Source organism: Penicillium maclennaniae (genome assembly GCF_028827695.1).
Source record: "Penicillium maclennaniae strain IBT 15551 chromosome Unknown utg000007l:1.0-4884863.0:1.0-4888362.0, whole genome shotgun sequence".
Classification (NCBI taxonomy): domain Eukaryota; kingdom Fungi; phylum Ascomycota; class Eurotiomycetes; order Eurotiales; family Aspergillaceae; genus Penicillium; species Penicillium maclennaniae.
Window position 1 is genome coordinate 1,549,831 of NW_026623219.1, and position 18,862 is coordinate 1,568,692.

Here is an 18,862-nt window from a genome sequence, read left to right on the forward strand (position 1 = left end):
TTCATTCTACGGTCAGAAGCTTTCCCGTCTTCCAATGCTCAGGCAAAGGCCGAATTTTCGTGTTGATTCGAGGTCCCCACTTGCTTTTTTGAGACTCGTCAATCTGGTCCCTGGTCGCACAAGCTCAGTAAGTGTGCAAGAAGTACGAGTTGGCTCAGTAGGAAAGATCTAGCCACTAGTTCCTGTGTCTTGGGTTTCTTGTTTAAGCTCCTAGCCAGTCATACGACGATCCATCTAGGTCCCTTCTTTTGCAGGTGGGTCGCGAAGGATGTACCCCGCATTCCACGTTTATAAATCCCTATGAACCCGTGGGCGAGATTACCCCAGAGGTACTTCCAAGTCTACTTCGTACCTACTTGGGTCAAGAAGGCTCCGCTAGCTTGGAGCACAACTCTGAATATCTCTCAACGTACATGCACAGACAGCGCTTCTATAAGGCTATGGGTCGCAAAGACGCACGAGCTCTCTCAGCCGAGGTCGGGCGGGTCAGCGAGTATCTTATACAATCGGATGCATCCATAGTCTATCAAATTGCATTTGACTCGATCTGCAGTACTGTTGACTGAGATGATTGGCGCCCTACGGTGAAGGTCGTAGATGGCTGCCTAAACGGCCCTGGAGTGACAACCCCCTTGTTTGGTGTTTGGGCGCCCACGTTCCTCCAAAAGGGCAAAGAGCACTTTCAATAAATGACAAAGACATCTCTATTTCTCAAGAGAAAAAATAGTCGCCCATATTTACCTGTATAGAGACAGATCCCAGTCAGCCACTGTGCAAGCCACTGGGTCATCGGTCGGCAGAGAGACGCCCACTAGAGCTAATGTGGAGAGTGTTTCACATGTCCCATTCAGCATTAGGCAATCGAATTAAGCTGCATGCACGCTAGTGGCTGTGCTTGGATTTTCGTCAGTGAATATAGGCAACAGAAAGATGGAATAGATATTTCATTCAGCTATGATTCCATGAGTATAAAAAAGAAGCGTTAGGCAGCATGTGTGTGAATACTGTCAGTTTCCCCGGCCAAAATCCAGGTAAGCAACGCCAACCCTACATCGATTAGTGCATGGATCTGCGCATTTGCCAAGATTGCACCGATGACGCTGGCGCGACGAAGGTGGCTGACTTGGCTGACCTTATAGTTTGAGCCTTTATTTACCTCCCTCCTGCCCTTTGGGCATCGCTCATCGCAGAACATTTTCAAACACAACAGCATCCAAAGCATCAACATGATTCCCTGGATTCAAGCTATTCGCATCGTGCAGGCCATCTTCGGTCTGATCGTCCTCGCCTTGACCGCCTATGGTACGTTGTCCCTCTGTCGATCCCGGTGGATCCCCCACCGAGATACTAACAATCTGGCAGTGGTCAGCACCTATTCCTGGTGGGCGTACTCCAGCACGGTCGATTTCCTTCTCTTCCTGGGCTGCTGGACATCCTTTGTCGCCGTCCCGTACCTCGGTGCGGCCCCGATCTTCTTCCCTCGCCTCGCACACCACTATGTGATTCCTGCCGTCGAGGTGGTCACCATGATCTTTTGGTTTGCCGGGTTTATCGCCCTTGGCGCAGAGCTGCCTCCGCCTGCGTACTGCCACTGGGGCGCATGTAGTGCAATGCAAGCAACCACCGTCTTTGGCGCATTTGAATGGTATGTTTTGGATATGGGTAAACAGAGCACAAGGTACTGACAGTTGAGTAGGGTTCTCTTCGCGGTGACGACTTATTTCGCGGTCCTCGACCTTATGAACCATCGCAGGAGCGGTGAGACTGCCCAGAAGACGCAGCATAATGCTCATCTTGGTGTTTAGAGAATGACGTCGTGTTTGGAGGATGTTTATGGTGGTTTTTCCTCGGAGCAGTTCACCGATGATTTGATGGTGCTTTTATTTTCTTCAACGATACCCGATATCCGATACCCCCTGCCCTTGGTGATTAGCATGGTCGATGATCTGATGCCTTATTGAAATTAGAAACTATGAAATAATTTACATTCAATGGATTTGAGTTCTAATGACAGCTAGGCCGTGATATGTCAAACTCATTATGGAATGCGATTAGCGGAGCCGGTTTCCCAACTTATCGATAGACCCACAGGAACGGGAACGGTTCCAACATTGTTCGTCCACGGTTCCATCTCCGAGGGAAACTCTGGGATTCCCGAGCCCGAGAGTTTTTTTAAATTTTTTTTTAAATTTTTTTTTTCCACACAGAAGATAAGTGACTTTACCTGGTGGTTCATTGGTCAACTTCACAATAAGCTAGGGCCGGGTTCACAGGAGTCGAAGTCTGAGGTGGACAAGCTACTCATCTGCGTCGGCGATACCGAAATCGGCCGGGGCTCGGGAAAAGCCTCGTGTCTCGTCTCACATAGTGCGATCAGAGTTTCGAGCCTCGAAAGGCTTGAACAGGACTAGGCCTGGACGACAGGATGGCTACTTGGTCATCCAGTGAATAATGGTCTGACAAGAAGTATAGATAGGTACTCACGGACCGTTCGCCACCAGAAAAAAAAAATTTCTTGGTCGGCGTGGCCCACATTGGGACCCGGGTAGCATCCAACGTATTGAAAATTTCATATAGACCGGAAACGTCCAGATCAATTTGAGGTGAACATTGCATCCATCGTCCTGGGTAGGGTATCTTGATTACATTCCCCAGTTTCTTTTACATAACGCTATCAAAAGCCGATCTGAGCGGAGTTGACGTCGCGTCGCGTGCTTCTCCACTTGAAGCAGAGACGGAGACCCCCAAACTCGTTAGGGTGGAGCACATTACGTGAAAGACCTGCTCAGATCTCTCCCTTCTGACTCTTCTTTCCTCTTCACTCAGTTGACTCAATCGGTACTGCCCAAACATGGCCTCCACGGTCTCCAGGGCTGAGAAGGGTAAGATGGACAATGAGGGTCCCATCACCCAGGTGCAGCCGCAGTATGAGTCCGACGCCTACAATGTCGACTACGAGAAGCATGGCGCGGGCCGTGAATCGAGTCCGCTGCCCGATCTGAAGCGCAGACTGAAGAGTCGTCATTTGCAGATGATTGCCATTGGTGAGTAGATTCATTCAATGGGGTTCCGTGTTATTTCCGTCTCATGCTGATGATCGCCAAGGTGGCACCATTGGAACTGGTTTATTCATTGGTAGCGGTGCCGCTATCGCCATGGCTGGACCTGTCGGCGCCCTCATCGCTTTCATCTTCGTCGGAAGTATCGTCTACTCGGTCATGATCGCTCTGGGAGAGATCGCCACATATATCCCTATTCCCGGTTCCTTCACCTCGTATGCGGCTCGTTTGATCGATCCAAGTCTCGGTTTCTCGATGGGTTGGATCTATTGGTTCTCGTGGGCCTCGACATTTGCATTGGAATTGACGGCCACGGGTATGATCATTCAATTCTGGGATTCCAATATTTCAATCGCCATCTTTATCGCTGTCTTCTGGGTTGTCATCATTGCGTTCAATATGGTTCCCGTTAGCTTCTATGGAGAGATGGAGTTTTGGCTCTCGAGTCTCAAGATTATCACCGTCGTCGGCTTTATGATTTTCGCTATCTGCATGAATGCCGGTGTTGGACAGGAGGGATATATCGGTTTCCGGTACTGGGTTCACCCTGGTCCATTTGTGGCCTACGAGCTCACCGATGTTGGCAAAGACACCTCTCTCGCCAAATTCATCGGTTTCTGGGCTGTCTTGATCAAGGCTGGTTTCTCTTATCAGGGTACGGAGCTGGTCGGTATTGCGGCCGGTGAAACCGAGAACCCTCGCAAGACTGTCCCTTCTGCTATTAAGAAGACTTTCTTCCGCATTATCTTCTTCTTTATCTTGACCATCTTCTTCATTGGCATCGTGGTGCCTTCGGATGATGAACGCCTCTTGAACAGCACGGGTAGCGGATCCGATGCCAATAATGGTAACGCCTCGCCCTTTGTCATTGCGGCTCGACGCGCTGGTGTCAACGTTCTTCCAGACATCATCAACGCCGTCCTCTTGACCGTGGTACTCTCTGCAGCCAACTCCAACGTGTACAGTGGTAGCCGTATCCTCGTTGGATTGGCTCAGGAAGGCTTTGCCCCTCGATGCTTCAAGACCACCACCAAGGGCGGTGTCCCCTACTGGGCTGTGCTCTTCACGGCCTTGTTCGGACTGCTGGGTTTCATGAACGTGTCCAGCTCGGCCTCTGAAGTGTTCACCTGGCTGATGCAGATCTCAGGTGTTGCCGGATTCATCACCTGGTCCTCTTTGAACGCCTGCCACCTTGCATTCATGCGCGCTCTCAAAGCACGCAACATTTCTCGTGATGTTTTGCCGTACAAGGCTGTCCTGCAGCCTTTCCTTTCTTGGTACGGTCTGTTTTTCAACATTCTCATCATCATTACCCAAGGGTTCACCGCGTTCATCGGTGGTTTCCAGGTCCAGAACTTCTTCATGGATTACCTGAGCTTGATCCTGTTCGCCGTTCTGTATATTGGTCATAAGGCGTGGTACCGCGATCCCTTCGTCGGGCCGCTTGAGGCTGACCTGAGACACTGGCCGAACCACGGCTGAGAACGAGTCCTGGGAGACCACCGAGCCTACCACCTGGTACGGCAAGATCTGGCGCTGGATCAGTGGCTAAGCGCATTGTATAGTTGTATATTGTCATCGGTGTGGACATTCGGGTTTTGTCACTTATGGCATGGGGCATGGCGTTCTACGATTTAAAGTGTAAATGAATAGTCTCCATATAGTTGCGGCGCAACGATAGAACGGGCGCAAAGTAAACCTTATTCTCAATGATGATCTTTTGAAAAATTTGGAAGCCGAACTCCAAAACACGAGCTGCCATGTGAAACCGCATGTGAGTAAATGTGGATGACATCGCCTTGCATTGTAACATAGCCGGAGGGGGACACTAGCTCGGTACTTTCTTATATAGGGGACACCCCATACTCAACCAAGTACCCCCCCCCCCAAAAAAACAGCCGAGGTCCCTTTGCCGATCATCCACCGTGAATGGAGAAATAACCAGAAAGGTCGCTCACTCCGGATTTCGCTCTTCTACTCCTGACTCTCTTCTCCTCTCCCCCACACTCCTTTTCGTCACCTATCCGATCACTGGGAATCGGTTCTTTCTGGAGCTGCTCTTTCACTCCTGATCCGATCCTGAGATTCTTATCTAAGGTTCTGGTATGGAATAGCCTCCCCGCGACATCCGAACGCATGTGCTGACATTCGGGACAAGTAGACAACATGTTCTTCTCACAACCCGCCCACCTCGCCAAGGCGGAAGAGCTCAAGCAGGAGCCGCCCAAGGGTACTCCCTACTCGGTCGCAATTCCTGGCACCGAGCAGCCTGGTCGCAGCCGCGTCTATCGGGCATGGAATGCGCAAAAGGAGTTGTTGAAGACCCTGGATCCTCAGGTACAAACCTTCTTGCTACTCAGACGGAAACAGAAACATCAACTAAGCCCACATTTCCTTTAGGTCGTCACTGCCCATGATATGTTCGAGTCGACTGCCAACCGCCAACCCAAGAACCACTGCCTCGGCTGGCGGGCATACAACTCCGCTACCAAGTCCTTTGACCCATACCAGTGGTTCACATACGAACAGGTTCAGAAAAAGCGGGCGGATTTCGGTGCCGGTCTAGTGGAGCTGCACCAGAAGCACAACTGCCACCGTCCCGGCCAGTACGGTATTGGTCTTTGGTGTCAGAACCGCCCCGAATGGCAAATAACTGGTAAGTGTTAAGATCAATGACTTCAAGAATACCCTGTAATTAACCGGTCTTTAGATCTGGCGTGCATGTCTCAGGGCTTGTTCTCTGTCTCAATCTACGATGTCTTGGCCGCGGACGCCACTGAATACATCATCAACCACGCAGAGCTGAACTGTGTGGTGACCTCTCTCCCTCATATTCCTACTTTGTTGAAGCTCAAGGCATCTCTGCCCAATTTGAAGATTATTGTCAGCTTGGACCCGCTCGATGCTGGAGAACAGGATGGGCACTCCAAGCGCGCCCTGCTCGAGTCCATGGCTGCTGGACAGGACGTCGCTATCTATAGCATGGACCAGGTTGAGGCTTTGGGGGGAGGCCTCAAAGCGCGGCTACAATGCCCCTTCGCCCGAGGATATTGTCACTATCAACTATACCTCCGGTACAACCGGCCCTCCCAAGGGTGTCGTTCTAACGCATCGGTCTGCTGTAGCTGCAACTTCTGCCGGTCTCATGACTGTCGCCCAGGCCCGTGGTGACACAATGTGCTCTTATCTCCCGTTGGCTCACATCTATGCTCGTCTCGCCGAGCACACTGCTTTCTGGGGTGGAGCCCGAATCGGTTACTTCCACGGCAACATCGTGGAGCTTGTCGATGACCTGAAGCTCCTGAGGCCGACTGGCTTCATGTCCGTCCCTCGCCTCTATAGCCGCTTCGGTACTGCCGTGCGCGCTGCCACCGTTGAGGCGCCCGGCTTCAAGGGCGCTTTGTCCCGGCATATCATTGCTGCGAAGACTGCCAACCTCAAGAATCCAGACCCCTCCAAGGCTACCGTCCGCCATGCCCTGTATGACCGCATCTGGGCTAAGAAGGTTGCTGCCGCTCTTGGCTTGGATCGTGCCAAGTCCATGGTTTCGGGCTCTGCTCCTCTAGACCCTACCCTGCACAACTTCCTCCGTATTGCCACTGGTACCGATGTCATCCAGGGCTACGGTCTGACAGAGTCCTACGCTTGCGGTACCGCCCAGTCGGCCGAGGATCTTTCTTCAGGCAACTGTGGTCGTCTTGCCCCCTGTACCGAAGCTTGCCTGGTCTCCCTACCCGACATGGAGTACTCGGTTGACGACAAGCCCTACCCTCGTGGTGAGCTTCTCCTTCGCGGTAACAATATGTTTAATGAGTACTTCAAGAACCCGGAGGAGACCTCCAAGGCCATGACTGAGGATGGCTGGTTCCGCACCGGTGATGTCTGCCAGATCGATGAGATGGGCCGCTTTATCATCATCGATCGCCGCAAGAACGTCCTCAAGCTCGCTCAGGGCGAGTACATTTCCCTGAACGCCTGGAGGGTGTGATCATGGCCGAGATCAGCTACCTTGCCCAGGTCTACGTTCACGGTGACAGCATGCAGACTTTCCTGGTCGGCATATTCGGCGTTGCCCCAGACATGTTCGCTCCCTTCGCCAGCAAGGTCCTTGGCCGTGAAATCGCACAGACTGACGTCGACGCTATCAAGGCCGCCTTGACCGACGAGAAGATTCGCAAGGCCGTGCTTCGTGATCTCGAGCGCGTGGCCAAGAAGCACAAGTTCCAGGGCTATGAACGTGTGAAGAATGTTTCTCTGAAACTGGAGCCTTTCACCGTCGATAACAATCTTTTGACCCCTACGTAAGTTCCTCATTGTTCTTTTTATCATAACACTTGCTAACGATCTTTCCAGTCTTAAACTGAAGCGTCCTCCCACCGTCAAGGCCTACCGTGCGGTCCTGGACCAGCTGTATGCCCAGGCTTTGGATGAACAGTCGGCTCCTCGCGCCAAGCTGTAGTCTTGCTGTTCAAGGTCGTCTTCTATTCTTAGCGGGTATTTTGCCCCTTTTGACTGTACATAGAGGCCCGCATCTTGTTTGATAGCCGGGCTATGCATTGTAGTATATTAAGCTGAGCCTCCTTGAAATTTCATTCATGTTCATAAACCTTTCTCCGTGCATGACGTTTGGATGAACGCCTCGGTCTTTGGGTTGATCTTCCCTCGTATCTATGAGAACGGACCAAGGATATGATCTTGATGCGCTTGAACTTCAGGCGATGATTCATTTGTTCAACCATGTTTAAAGTGGTCCAGACAATCACATTGAGAACCGAACGGAATGATCAAGGATTCAAGACCTCAAGTGGCTATGAATAGGCAATGAGAGATAGATCCAGGTGTATAGGCTCAAACTCATTGCCTTCTAGATCAAGCAGACCCAGGATAGCCTATTTGATTCGCGTACGGTATCGTCAAGAAGTATTTCACGGGACAAGGACTCAATGGTTTTGTGATCTCGATTGAACATCAATAGTAAAAAGAAGGCGTTGATTGTCCGACGAATATGAACTGCAAGGGTACTAAGAAAATGGGAAGAAAATTGAGAGGCGAAAAAAAAAAAAAGATATGACAAGAGTGGGATTCGAACCCACGCCCCGTAAACGAGATCAGGAAACCAATGTTTGGTGTTAAGGTGGACCTTAACCTGACGCCTTGGACCAACTCGGCCATCTTGCCTGGTTCATGTACAGTACCCCCAGTTTTAGCATTATGATAGCAATCCTCTCTTGCGGACTTCGCTGGCCATGCGTTGCCCGATCTAAATTTTGCTCATGTCCTTATGCATCGCCTTAGGCTTAGTCTTGCTTTTTTAAGCTAGATCTCGATTTCAACTGCGGACACATAGGTGTTTCTGAAATTAAGGAATTCGAATTCTGTCGTAACTTCTTTCATGTGTGTTAAATCGATAGTGAAGAGCCCATATATATGTCTGCCGTCTTGCCCCAGGCATGTAGCTGGCCTCACCCCCCCCCCCCCTCCCCTCTCTTTTTTTCCTGTTTTAATACCTTGCGTTAATCAACCACCATAGAGCAAGAGAAAACGAATTGGTTGACTGTGTACCCAAGAATGAAACGTATGGTAGTGAATGAGCAACTTCCCACTTCCATGAAGAGGTTGGTTTGGTCCAACATTTGGAGAACAACGCCATTTACCGGCCATGGAGATTCAGAGGAGATCCAGATCCATTTGGAAGATCTGAAAGTGGTTTTCTGCGGCAAGGAAAAAAAAGACATGAGCTTTTGAGCTGCGAGGACAACAAGATCAAGTAGAGCAAAAAAGAAATTGACAAGAGTGGGATTCGAACCCACGCCCCGTAAACGAGATATGGAAACTTGGATCAGGTGAGCCTGAACCATACGCCTTGGACCAACTCGGCCATCTTGCCTTACATATTTGTTTTAAAATATCTAGGATATATGAATCTAATAAGATGACAGGGAAGCCTCCCGCAATGCGAGAATTAACGAAACCCCGCCAACGTGGCGCCTTGACCCCATCACATCTCTGAAGCAGAAGATTCACGTCCTATCAAACCTAATCAGTAGAGTATATGAAGCCTCAAAGCTTAAAGGAGTATAAAGATTGATACTGGTAAAGCGCACCGTGTATAATAACACAACAGATAGTACAATCATGTTATCATCCGACCATGCCACCAATGTGTTCTTGATACAATCCTGACATCAGAGCGGTGGGATGATAATGACAAATATCACTTAAATTAATTGAAATAGCCTCCCCCTACAAGTATTACCTTATATAGGCAGTCATGAATCACTAGGACCTCGAATGGTACTGTTGCCCTCGTTCCCGACCCCGCGCGTGATGGCTTACATGAGCAGCATGACATGATCCCCGCGATATCGCTGCACTATCCCCTTAAAATCAAACCTCATTAAAATAAGTCTCTGATCTCGATGTCTTGACCATGCGACCTGTTCCTGACTTGCCGAATTTCGCCCGCAAACCCTCTCTCGAGCACTCCGCGTCCCTTGATCCCCGCACCACTGTCCCCTCTACCTTCTTCCTATCTCGAAGTCCGCATGCCTCCGATGACGAGCCCGGCTCCCCTGTCGACGAATCTGTCGACCTCAGAGAGAGCATGTACGGGGTGAAAAGCCTTGGGGAGACCTTATCTCGCTCCGGACTGACTGCCTCCCCGCGCTCGATGCCTGGAGATAGCCTGTACATGAACAGTCCGTCGCAAGGACCTGATGACTCGGGGAGGAAGCTCAGAGCTCACGGCGTCGTTCAACAATCAAGCCTTTTGAATATGATCTGCGCAACTCGCCATCGCAAGCACCCGCCTCTGATACCGTCTCGCGCCCGCTGACCCCGCTTAACCCCGAAGAGCCGTGCTCTTTGCCTAGCAGTCCGAAGTCTATCTCGAATCATTCACTTCGGCCACTCGACGATATCTCCATCACTGACGAAATATACGGTCAACCCCTCATGTCGGGAGACGAGGATGAGAGGTCCGGCGCATCACCTCGTCTTGGCACTGGCGGAGTTGGAGCCTCTCAGCTCATCATGCCAAGCTTGACGATGCCCAGTCGGCGACCTTTTACAGACCGAGGAAAAGATATGGGTAGATTCAAAGTACTCCTGGCTGGAGCTCCGGGTAAGTTTATGTTGAGTGGACACCTCGCGGGTGATACCTCATTGCACATGCGCTAATAGATCAAAACCAAGGATCCGGGAAATCATCCCTTATAAAATCCATCGTTCAGACAAGTGAAGATATTGTGCACATTGATTCTCTCGAGGCTCTTTCCTCAGGAACCTCTCTCGAACGCCGCCGGCCGGCGCATCTCCACTCCGGAGTCCCCACTCGCGGGGTGTCCACTGCCGTGACCGAGATTTACGCTAGTACCAAACCGTATCCCTCGTGGTGGTCTGATCTAGAGGACTCGCGCGTGTTGCGACGCCGGAAAAGCATAGACGAAATTGTATTGGAACGAAACCTCTGCTTTGTCGATACACCCGCTACTTCCCTAAGCCGGGCAGGGCAAACCGATGCCATCGTCCAGTACATGCGCCAGCAACTACAACGAGCAATCACAGCCCTTGCGAGCTCGGGTGTAGATTTCCAGAATATGCTTGCTGGCAATGGTGGCTCTCAAGTAGATGCAGTCTTGTACTTGATATCTGAGGGTATGTTCTGTCTTCTTCTCAGACCATTCCAGTATTAACCATCGTAGACACTTTGCCGACTGATGTTGAATGTATTCGCAAGCTCTGCGATCTGAGCAATGTCATACCTATCGTCTCCAAGGCAGACAGGCTGACAGACGAGCAAATCACTTCGCTGAAGGATCAGTTCCACCAGCGAGCTCAAGACGCTGGAATCAAACCCTTCCTATTTGGCAATACACAGCCTGGAGAGCTTGTCACACTCGAACCACAGCCTCCCTATGCAGTATCGTCCGAAAAAACCGCCGACATGGAAATCATGGACGCCAGTACTCTGATGAATCCAGACTACGTACAGCCACTCATCGTATCTGAGCTTAGCATTCTGGTAGAGAAGCTGTTCGACCGGGACAACCTCGCGTGGATGCGCCACTCAGCTGCGAAGAAACTAGCGCAGCGCCGCGGTGATTTCCCACCAGCTCCACTAACTACAGCAACACTTCCAAACCCACTTTCGGGTACCACTACCAGTGGATTAGCCTGGCGCGGCATGCCAGGAGCATCCATGAACTCCTCCGTCTCTTCGATGAACGACTCGCCACCTAGCTACACGATGGCCCGGATCACAGACTATACACGACATGAAGAGCGCATGGCCCAAGTGCGACTTGCCCACTGGGCAACAGACCTACAACGCAGCCTACAAAACGAGCGTGACCGATACTCGGCCCTGGCCCGTGGCGATCGCGCTGTGTGGCTAAGTGAGAAACTGAGTGAATGTGTCATAGATGGTTCCCTCGTGCCCATCTCCCAGACTCCCGGTTTCTGTGGTCTTCACATCCCCATCAGCGAGAAAGGTCCGAGCGGGCTACATGCTATGCGACCCCCAGGATCCAAGGAGTACCGCTTCACAAGCATGAGTCCCTACGATCCTCTCGGCGTGGTCGGCTGGATCGATGACATTAGCCGACGCAGCTGGATCATCGTCCAAATCGTCGGCAGTGTCGGTGTAGTTGGCGGGCTGGCACTCTGGCTGGCCCGGACGTGGGGAGTTCCCACCAAGTCCCTATCTGATCTTCAGCTCGACTACTGGGCTGGGCGCATGGAGCGATAGCTCATTCCGACGAATTACGATCAGGTCATATGGGGGCAGCAGGCTTTCCCAGGTGACGATACCATGGATCCTTCAGCGCAAAGAAAGTGAGCAGGCAGGCGTTTTTTTTTCCGGCGGCGATATTGCTTTCCCATTCCCCTTTTCCGCGTTGATTTCGGCGTTTCCTGAGGTATTGTTGCATTTCCTTTCCGTACGTATTCAGGCTAGAACAATCTAAGCTAAGAATTGCACTACCACTTCAAAAGCCCCATCTAGGGGCATTTGTTCGTATTCGAAGACGTTAAATTTTTTTTTCATCCATATTCAGGGTCTTCTTGATTCCTGCTGATTTTCACGTAGATCTCATCGCGTCCATTCTGATCATCAGATCCGGATCTAAGCAGAGGAAGGGACCAACTCCTCAAACCGACGCAGATCCATATCCTTCTCCAGTAGAGGAATGACATAGGGATCGAAAGTCTTCCAGTAGGGGTTGTTGAGGTGGTACTCTTGCGACGACTCCTGCTCGTATCGCTCGACGATCGTGAAGTCCTGGGGATCGTGAACGGACTGCATCACGAACCAGGAGAGAGTCTCCTTATCCTTGGAGTAGACGGCCGAGGCCTCGAGAAGCTTTGCGTGCAGCTTGGAGATGGACTCCTTGTCTGCCTTGGCGCGCATGTCTAGGTGTTTGGGTTATGGTTAGTGGGGGGAGGTTCAGATGGAATTGCGGGGTCCATTGAGAGCTATCAAGAGGGAACGGAGGCAATTGAATTGTCCAGGGTTGAGGGTGAAGGCAGACTCACGGACGACGATAGTGTAAACCATTTTGATGATGGGGTGTTTAGAGTAAGGTGAAACCTCTCGCGGGCGGAGTCTTCTTATACGGGCCGAAAGTCGCTTCGGTGACTGTCCGTGTGGAGCATATCGCCGAACTTGGTCCCGAGGTGATCCCGACCTTTCAACTTGTGGAGCTTCTTCTGGGGTGGATTTCTTAGCATCGTGTAACATTTTTCTCGTCTTTTCTATTTTGTGTTATTCGGTCGAGGCGAGGATTTCATTCGTAGTACGGGTCAAGCTGGGCTACTGTAATCCAACAACCAGGTATCAACAGTGAACTTTTATCTGTGAAAGCATATTGAGGCATACAAAGACCTTCGAAATACCATTCCGGGAGACTCTACAATCATATTCTGGCCACTTACGTCTACAGGCCCACGCTAGGTCACAGTTATTGGGCGCTATGCTTGTGGACTCTGAAGCGGTGTAGAAAGACGGCAGAATAGGGAGATCCCGTGATATGATCATGTGACCACTCACCGCCATTGGCATGGAGACATGATTATCTAAGCACTCAAAGTGTCATTGGCGCTTGGGGTCGAGTGATTTCTCTTTTTGACAGACTTTCATTCAATTGTTCGAACTGTTCATCAGACGGTGGTCCAGTGGGCCGATGGTGAAAGACACATTCGAATAAATCGTCCACCCATGATTTGAATGAGCTGTCACTCGAACTTGATGCACCTAGCACTGTCTTCTCGTATTAGCCTCAAAAGCAAGTCAACTTAAACGAATGATGGAGATAAAGACTTGGCACAGCCTAGGCAAATATAGCTCCAGTAACAGAAAGTAAGAATAGCTTTCATTTGTGCATCAAGACAGGTAGGTGGTCCAGAGAGTTCGGAGCCCGACTGCGATATGGTGGTAGTCAACAGTTCCAAGGCTTGTTGTTCGGAGCGGGATGGTAGTATGCCCATGAAATTTACACAGTTAGTTCGATGATGATTACACACTAGAGAGTGATTATGGCTACAGTACTACGGGACGTCAAGCTCAAGAAACCAAGCTGTATTATCTTTTAAACAAATGTATCAGATAAGATAAGAAGAAATATTCCAGTTGGATTGATAAAAGAAAAAAACAATAAGTTTAAAAAAACATCAAGGGTCGTTATCCCGTTTCCCATTTCCCGTAAGAACCGATTGTAAGCAAACATGTGGCGAAGGCATCTAATCAACCTCCTCCATGGCAGACTCGCCAGTGGCCTCAGCAGGGGCAGCAGCCTCAGTAGCAGCCTCAGCGGAAGTCTCGGCATCCTCATCGATGTTCAGACCGAGGGAAACGAGCTTGTGAATGCGCTCAGCGAAGGAAGCGGGCTCCTCAATGGTGAAGCCAGAAACCAACAGAGAGGTCTCGAAGAGGAGCTGGGTGATGGACTTGACGGTGCGGTCGTTCTCGCCATCGGCCTCGACCTTCTTCTTGAGCTCCTTGACGATGGGAGACTTGGGGGGAGATCTCGAAAGTCTTCTTGGAGGACATGTAGGAGGACATGGAAGTGTCACGGAGGGCCTGAGCCTTCATGATACGCTCCATGTTGGCGGACCAGCCGAACTGGCCAGTACGGATGGCGCAGGGAGCGCCCATCAGCTTGTGGGAGACGACGACCTTCTCGACCTTGTCGCCGAGAATGTTCTTCAAGGCCTTGGCGAGGTCCTCGAACTCCTTCTCCTCCTTCTCACGCTCAGCCTTCTCCTCCTCGGTCTCCTCGAGCTCGAAGTCCTTAGTAATGTCGACGAGCTTCTTACCGTCGAACTCCTTCAACTGAGTGAAGGCGTACTCATCAATGGGGTCAACCAGGAAGAGAACCTCGAAGTTCTTCTGCTTGAGAGTGTCCAGGAAGGGAGACTGGGCGACAGCCTTAATAGACTCGCCGGTGATGTAGTACATGTTCTTCTGGTGCTCGGGCATGCGAGTGACGTAGTCGGTGAGGGAGGTCTGCTCATCGCCAGACTTGGTGGACTGGTAGCGGAGGAGCTTGGCCAGAGTGGGGCGGTTCTGGGCATCCTCGTGGATACCGAGCTTGATGTTCTTGCTGAAGGCAGAGTAGAACTTGTCGAACTGCTCGCGGTCCTCAGCGATCTCGGTGAAGAGCTCAAGAGTCTTCTTGACGATGTTCTTCTTGATGACCTTCATGATCTTGTTCTGCTGAAGGGTCTCACGAGACAGGTTGAGGGGAAGGTCCTCGGAGTCGACAACACCCTTGACGAAAGAGAGCCATTCCGGAATGAGGTCGGTAGCATCATCGGTAATGAAGACACGACGAACGTACAACTTGATGTTGTTCTTGGTCTTCTTAGTTTCGAACAGGTCGAAGGGAGCGCGCTTGGGGACGAATAGGATAGCGCGGAACTCAAGCTGACCCTCAACGGAGAAGTGCTTGACACCAAGGTGGTCCTCCCAGTCGTTGGAAAGGGACTTGTAGAAGGCGGCGTACTCCTCAGTAGTGATATCGGCGGGGTTGCGGGTCCAAATGGGCTTGGTCTTGTTGAGCTCCTCCTCCTCAATCTTGGACTCCTTGACAGTCTTGGTCTTCTTCTTCTCCTTCTTCTCCTCCTCCTCATCGACCTCCTCGACCTTGGGCTTCTTCTCGTCGCCCTCCTCCTCCTTAGACTCCTCAGCCTCCTCATCGGGGACCTCGGTCTCGGTCTCCTTCAGGACGTGAAGGTAGATGGGGTAGGAGATGAACTCGGAGTGCTTGCGGACAACCTCCTTGATGCGGGACTCCTGGAGGTAGTCCAACTGCTCATCCTTCAAGTGCAGGATGATCTTGGAACCGCGGCCGAGCGGCTCGCCCTCGGTGTCCTGGGTCAGGGTGAAGGTACCACCGGCGGCGGACTCCCAGACGTACTGCTCATCGTCATTGTGCTTGGAGACGAAGGTGACCTTGTCGGCAACGAGGTAGGCAGAGTAGAAACCGACACCGAACTGACCAATCATGGAGATGTCAGCGCCGGCGGACAGGGCCTCCATAAACTGCTTGGTGCCGGAGCGGGCAATGGTACCAAGGTTGTTGATGAGATCCTAGATGGGTTTGCATTAGCATTAAGTTACAATTTTTTTTTCCACTTTCTGGCACAAACCGGCGGATAGAAAGGATGAACTTACAGCCTTGGTCATACCGATACCGGTATCACGGATGGTCAGGGTCTTGTTGACCAGATCGGGGATGATGTCGATGCGCAGATCCTTGTTGGAATCGAGCTTCGAAGGGTCCGAGAGGGACTCATAGCGAATCTTGTCCAAGGCATCGGAGGCGTTGGAAATCAACTCACGAAGGAAGATCTCCTTGTTTGAGTAGACAGTGTTAATGATAAGAGAGAGCAGCTGAGAGATCTCAGCCTGGAACTCGAAGGTCTCCGGCATGATGGCGGTGTGATTCTGAGAAGCGATTAGATGGGGGCAATTGGTGGCGAGAGTTGAAGAATTGGAGTGAGATATGAGAGATAGGCAAGGGTTGATGAAGGGAGATGGAGACGGAGATGGGAGCTGGGTGATGGAATACTAACAGGAAGGGGAGAATGGAGAAAAGAGAAAACTGCTGGAGAGAACCAAAGCAGCGACGGGGGTGGGGAAGAGTTTAAAGAAGAGGTGCGGCTAGCTTTCTGTGTTTCCAAAAAATTCTGGCAAGTTTCTACGGCGATCCAGCAACTTCCACCGCTGGTCGGGCAGGCAACTAGCCCCCCTACAGCTTCGATCATAGGTGACAAGGGTCTGGTTCTAGAGCCTTCGTCCCTGCTCCATCCTTAGTTTCCTTTTTAGGTTCTCTCGCTGGCCACGGGCATTTTGATGGGGGCGCTGTCCCAAGTGCACTGCGCAACTGTGCACCGTACACCTAAGAGGAGAGCTCTGTTGATGCCTGAGGCTACCATCTAGAATCTTCCGGTCGTCACTTTACTGTCCACTGCAATGGTCATCTATCAAAGCTTGTTACAAGGACCTTGGGATTCGATTCCACCACGATGCCACAGAGGGCCTTGGATCACCCTACGTAGGAACAAACCATTGTACGACTAGCCTGTATTGCATATTCCTGTAGCCTGCCCAACCTCTTTTTTCCCCTAGAACCTTGATTTACAAAGCAAAGATACAAGAGAAGAAACGAATAGAAAAGAAAAACAGAACAGGCCAGAACAGCGCAGAACAAATGTGGGACCTGGTGCAACACCTCAAAGCCCTCGCAGCTTGCCATGCTGAATAAAAGATGCAATATAGGTCTCTGCGGGGGTCACAAAAATCATAATGAAGTATAGGGCAGAGAATCATCGAGACCTGGGAGGACACGAGAGCCAAGTAAATGGAAAGGCATCTTCTGGGCGTAAAAAACACAAATGCCCAGAGAAGGAAGGGAAAGAAAAACGCAACTTTTCGAGCCAACCCGGACCCAACCGCTAATATGCACCGTGACAGGGTTTAAAAAAAAGAGGGGTCACGTAACACATGTCATTAGGAAAGAGGCAAGAAAAAGGGGAAAGGAAATCAAAATCGGAGTAATACAGATCCTGAAAAATCATCCGGAACGTTGGAGCGTGAAGCTTTTATAGAAAGGTTGATGTCCTTTAAGCGGCCTGTGCCTGGCTACGGCCCTTGGCAGGAGCGTTTCCGCCACGGCCACGGGGAGTGAAGCCTCCACGACCGTCGCGCTGGAAGCCACCGCGACCCTGGCTGCCTGCCCGGTCACCACGGCCACGGCCAGCACCACCACGGCCAGGGGGGAAGCCATTGCCGCCGAAGGCGTTGCCGCGGGGACGGCGCTCCTCGACAAGAATCTGCTCACTGCCGACCTTATGGGGGTTGGCAGCGACGGCGGCAGCGTAGCTAGCGGGCTCAGTGTACTCAATGAAAGCACAGTTCTAGGAAGGTAGGGTCAGTATTGAGAGTTGACGGAAGTGTGGGGAATTGATGGATGCAAACCTTGCTGCGGTTGACGTCGATGTACTTCAGCTTACCGAAACGGCTCAGGACGGTCTCGAGAAGCTCAGAGTCAACCTTATCGGTGACATTCTTGATATATCCCATAACGGTCTGTTCCTCGCCGGCACGGGACTGAGTCTTCTTGTGGTCGGCACCAGCGGTTTGCCAGCCGGTCTCGTTGGAAGAAGCCTGCTTGGGAGCGGCCTTGGCAGCCGGAGCAGCCGCTGCCGCTGCAGCAGCGGGCTGCGCAGCACTAGCAGCTGGAGTAGTAGGAGTAGCGGCCTTGGGGGCGGCAGCCGGGATGGCGGGAACAACGGGCTTAGCACCGGGCTTAGAGGCGATGTTCGCCCAGGTCTTGGGGAAGGAGGGAGCAGGAGCGGACTCCTCAACCGGGGCCTCCTCCTTGATTTCCTGCTCGGGAACGGGAGTAGGCACCGGGGTAGCGGGCTTGTCTTGCTTCAGGATCTCGGTCTCCACGTCGGGAACCGGAGCCTCGACTTCCTCGGCAGGAGTGCCGTTGGTCTGGGGAGCAACCTCGGGCTGCTCGACCTCGCCATTGGTCTCCTGCTCAAGCTTCTCATCAACCTTGGAGGCGGCGGCCTCGTCAGTCACCTGCGCCTCAGCGGCCGGGACGGGCTCCTCAACCTTGGGGGCCTCGGCGACAGGCTCAGCAACCTCCGCCTCCTCCTCCTCGACCTCCTCCTGCTCATCAGCGAGGTATCGGAAGATGTCATTAAGCACATAGTAACCGTTGGGCTGCTCGGCCAGAACGAAGGTCTGGATGAACTTGCGAGAAGGCTCGGACTTGTTGGAAATCTCACCAATGACCGAAACGAGGATGTTATCAAAAGACGCCTGGGAGTCGACGTTGAGGACGCGAACTTTGCACTCCTGGAAGTCCAGCTGCTTGATCTTATCACCAATGGCCTAGAGAGATAACCGATAGTTAGCGATGGACTCAGATGGCGAACGAGTTTGTGACGAGGCGAAAACGCACCTTGTTACCGATAGAGACAGGAACCGACTCGGCCTCGGTTCCGAAGACGAGCTGAGAGCGCTTAGAGTAGAACAGATGGAGCTTGTCGGGGTTGCGGCTCATAGTAGTATAGTATTGCTCAACGAAGAACCAGCCGACCTCATCCTTGCTGATCTCGTTCTTGTCGGTGGGAGTGGCGGTAGTAGGAGTGGAGGACTGAGCGGGCTGGAAGTTGGCAGCAGTGTTCATAGCCACATGAGACTGGGAGTTGAAGGAATCGGGAAAGCCATGCTGGGCAGCGTAATTGCCGTTGAGAGGAGCCTGGGTCATGTCGGCCATTGCGAACTG

General features: G+C 51.7%; 7 protein-coding genes across 7 annotated transcripts; 4 read left to right on the plus strand and 3 right to left on the minus strand.

Annotated features, from left to right (window-relative positions):
• Positions 1–1,226: 1,226 nt before the first annotated feature.
• Positions 1,227–1,805, plus strand: N7477_007792 (MARVEL domain-containing protein; the record flags this gene model as incomplete). Its single annotated transcript, XM_056969455.1, has 3 exons — positions 1,227–1,302; positions 1,363–1,645; positions 1,697–1,805. The coding sequence occupies 3 exons, from the start codon at positions 1,227–1,229 to the stop codon at positions 1,803–1,805; spliced, it is 468 nt and encodes a 155-aa protein (XP_056819487.1).
• Positions 1,806–2,851: 1,046 nt separating this feature from the next.
• On the plus strand, positions 2,852–4,541 carry N7477_007793 (putative arginine transporter; the record flags this gene model as incomplete). The annotated part of the gene is made up of 2 exons (XM_056969456.1): positions 2,852–3,044; positions 3,106–4,541. The coding sequence occupies 2 exons, from the start codon at positions 2,852–2,854 to the stop codon at positions 4,539–4,541; spliced, it is 1,629 nt and encodes a 542-aa protein (XP_056819488.1).
• A 684-nt stretch (positions 4,542–5,225) lies between these two features.
• N7477_007794 (putative AMP-binding enzyme) lies at positions 5,226–7,518 on the plus strand (the record flags this gene model as incomplete). Its single annotated transcript, XM_056969457.1, has 6 exons — positions 5,226–5,396; positions 5,460–5,715; positions 5,770–6,050; positions 6,106–7,041; positions 7,077–7,360; positions 7,413–7,518. The coding sequence occupies 6 exons, from the start codon at positions 5,226–5,228 to the stop codon at positions 7,516–7,518; spliced, it is 2,034 nt and encodes a 677-aa protein (XP_056819489.1).
• A 1,971-nt stretch (positions 7,519–9,489) lies between these two features.
• N7477_007795 (uncharacterized protein) lies at positions 9,490–11,808 on the plus strand (the record flags this gene model as incomplete). The annotated part of the gene is given in 4 exon segments (XM_056969458.1): positions 9,490–9,810; positions 9,825–10,182; positions 10,254–10,715; positions 10,763–11,808. The coding sequence occupies 4 exon segments, from the start codon at positions 9,490–9,492 to the stop codon at positions 11,806–11,808; spliced, it is 2,187 nt and encodes a 728-aa protein (XP_056819490.1).
• Positions 11,809–12,183: 375 nt separating this feature from the next.
• Positions 12,184–12,615, minus strand: N7477_007796 (putative quinol monooxygenase; the record flags this gene model as incomplete). The annotated part of the gene is made up of 2 exons (XM_056969459.1): positions 12,184–12,470; positions 12,594–12,615. 2 exons carry the CDS (start codon positions 12,613–12,615, stop codon positions 12,184–12,186), a joined length of 309 nt encoding a protein of 102 aa, XP_056819491.1.
• A 1,181-nt stretch (positions 12,616–13,796) lies between these two features.
• Positions 13,797–15,990, minus strand: hsp90 (chaperone Hsp90; the record flags this gene model as incomplete). Its single annotated transcript, XM_056969460.1, has 3 exons — positions 13,797–14,003; positions 14,071–15,648; positions 15,733–15,990. The coding sequence occupies 3 exons, from the start codon at positions 15,988–15,990 to the stop codon at positions 13,797–13,799; spliced, it is 2,043 nt and encodes a 680-aa protein (XP_056819492.1).
• Positions 15,991–17,183: 1,193 nt separating this feature from the next.
• On the minus strand, positions 17,184–18,853 carry N7477_007798 (NTF2 and RRM domain protein; the record flags this gene model as incomplete). The annotated part of the gene is made up of 3 exons (XM_056969461.1): positions 17,184–17,477; positions 17,539–18,465; positions 18,536–18,853. 3 exons carry the CDS (start codon positions 18,851–18,853, stop codon positions 17,184–17,186), a joined length of 1,539 nt encoding a protein of 512 aa, XP_056819493.1.
• Positions 18,854–18,862: the final 9 nt, after the last annotated feature.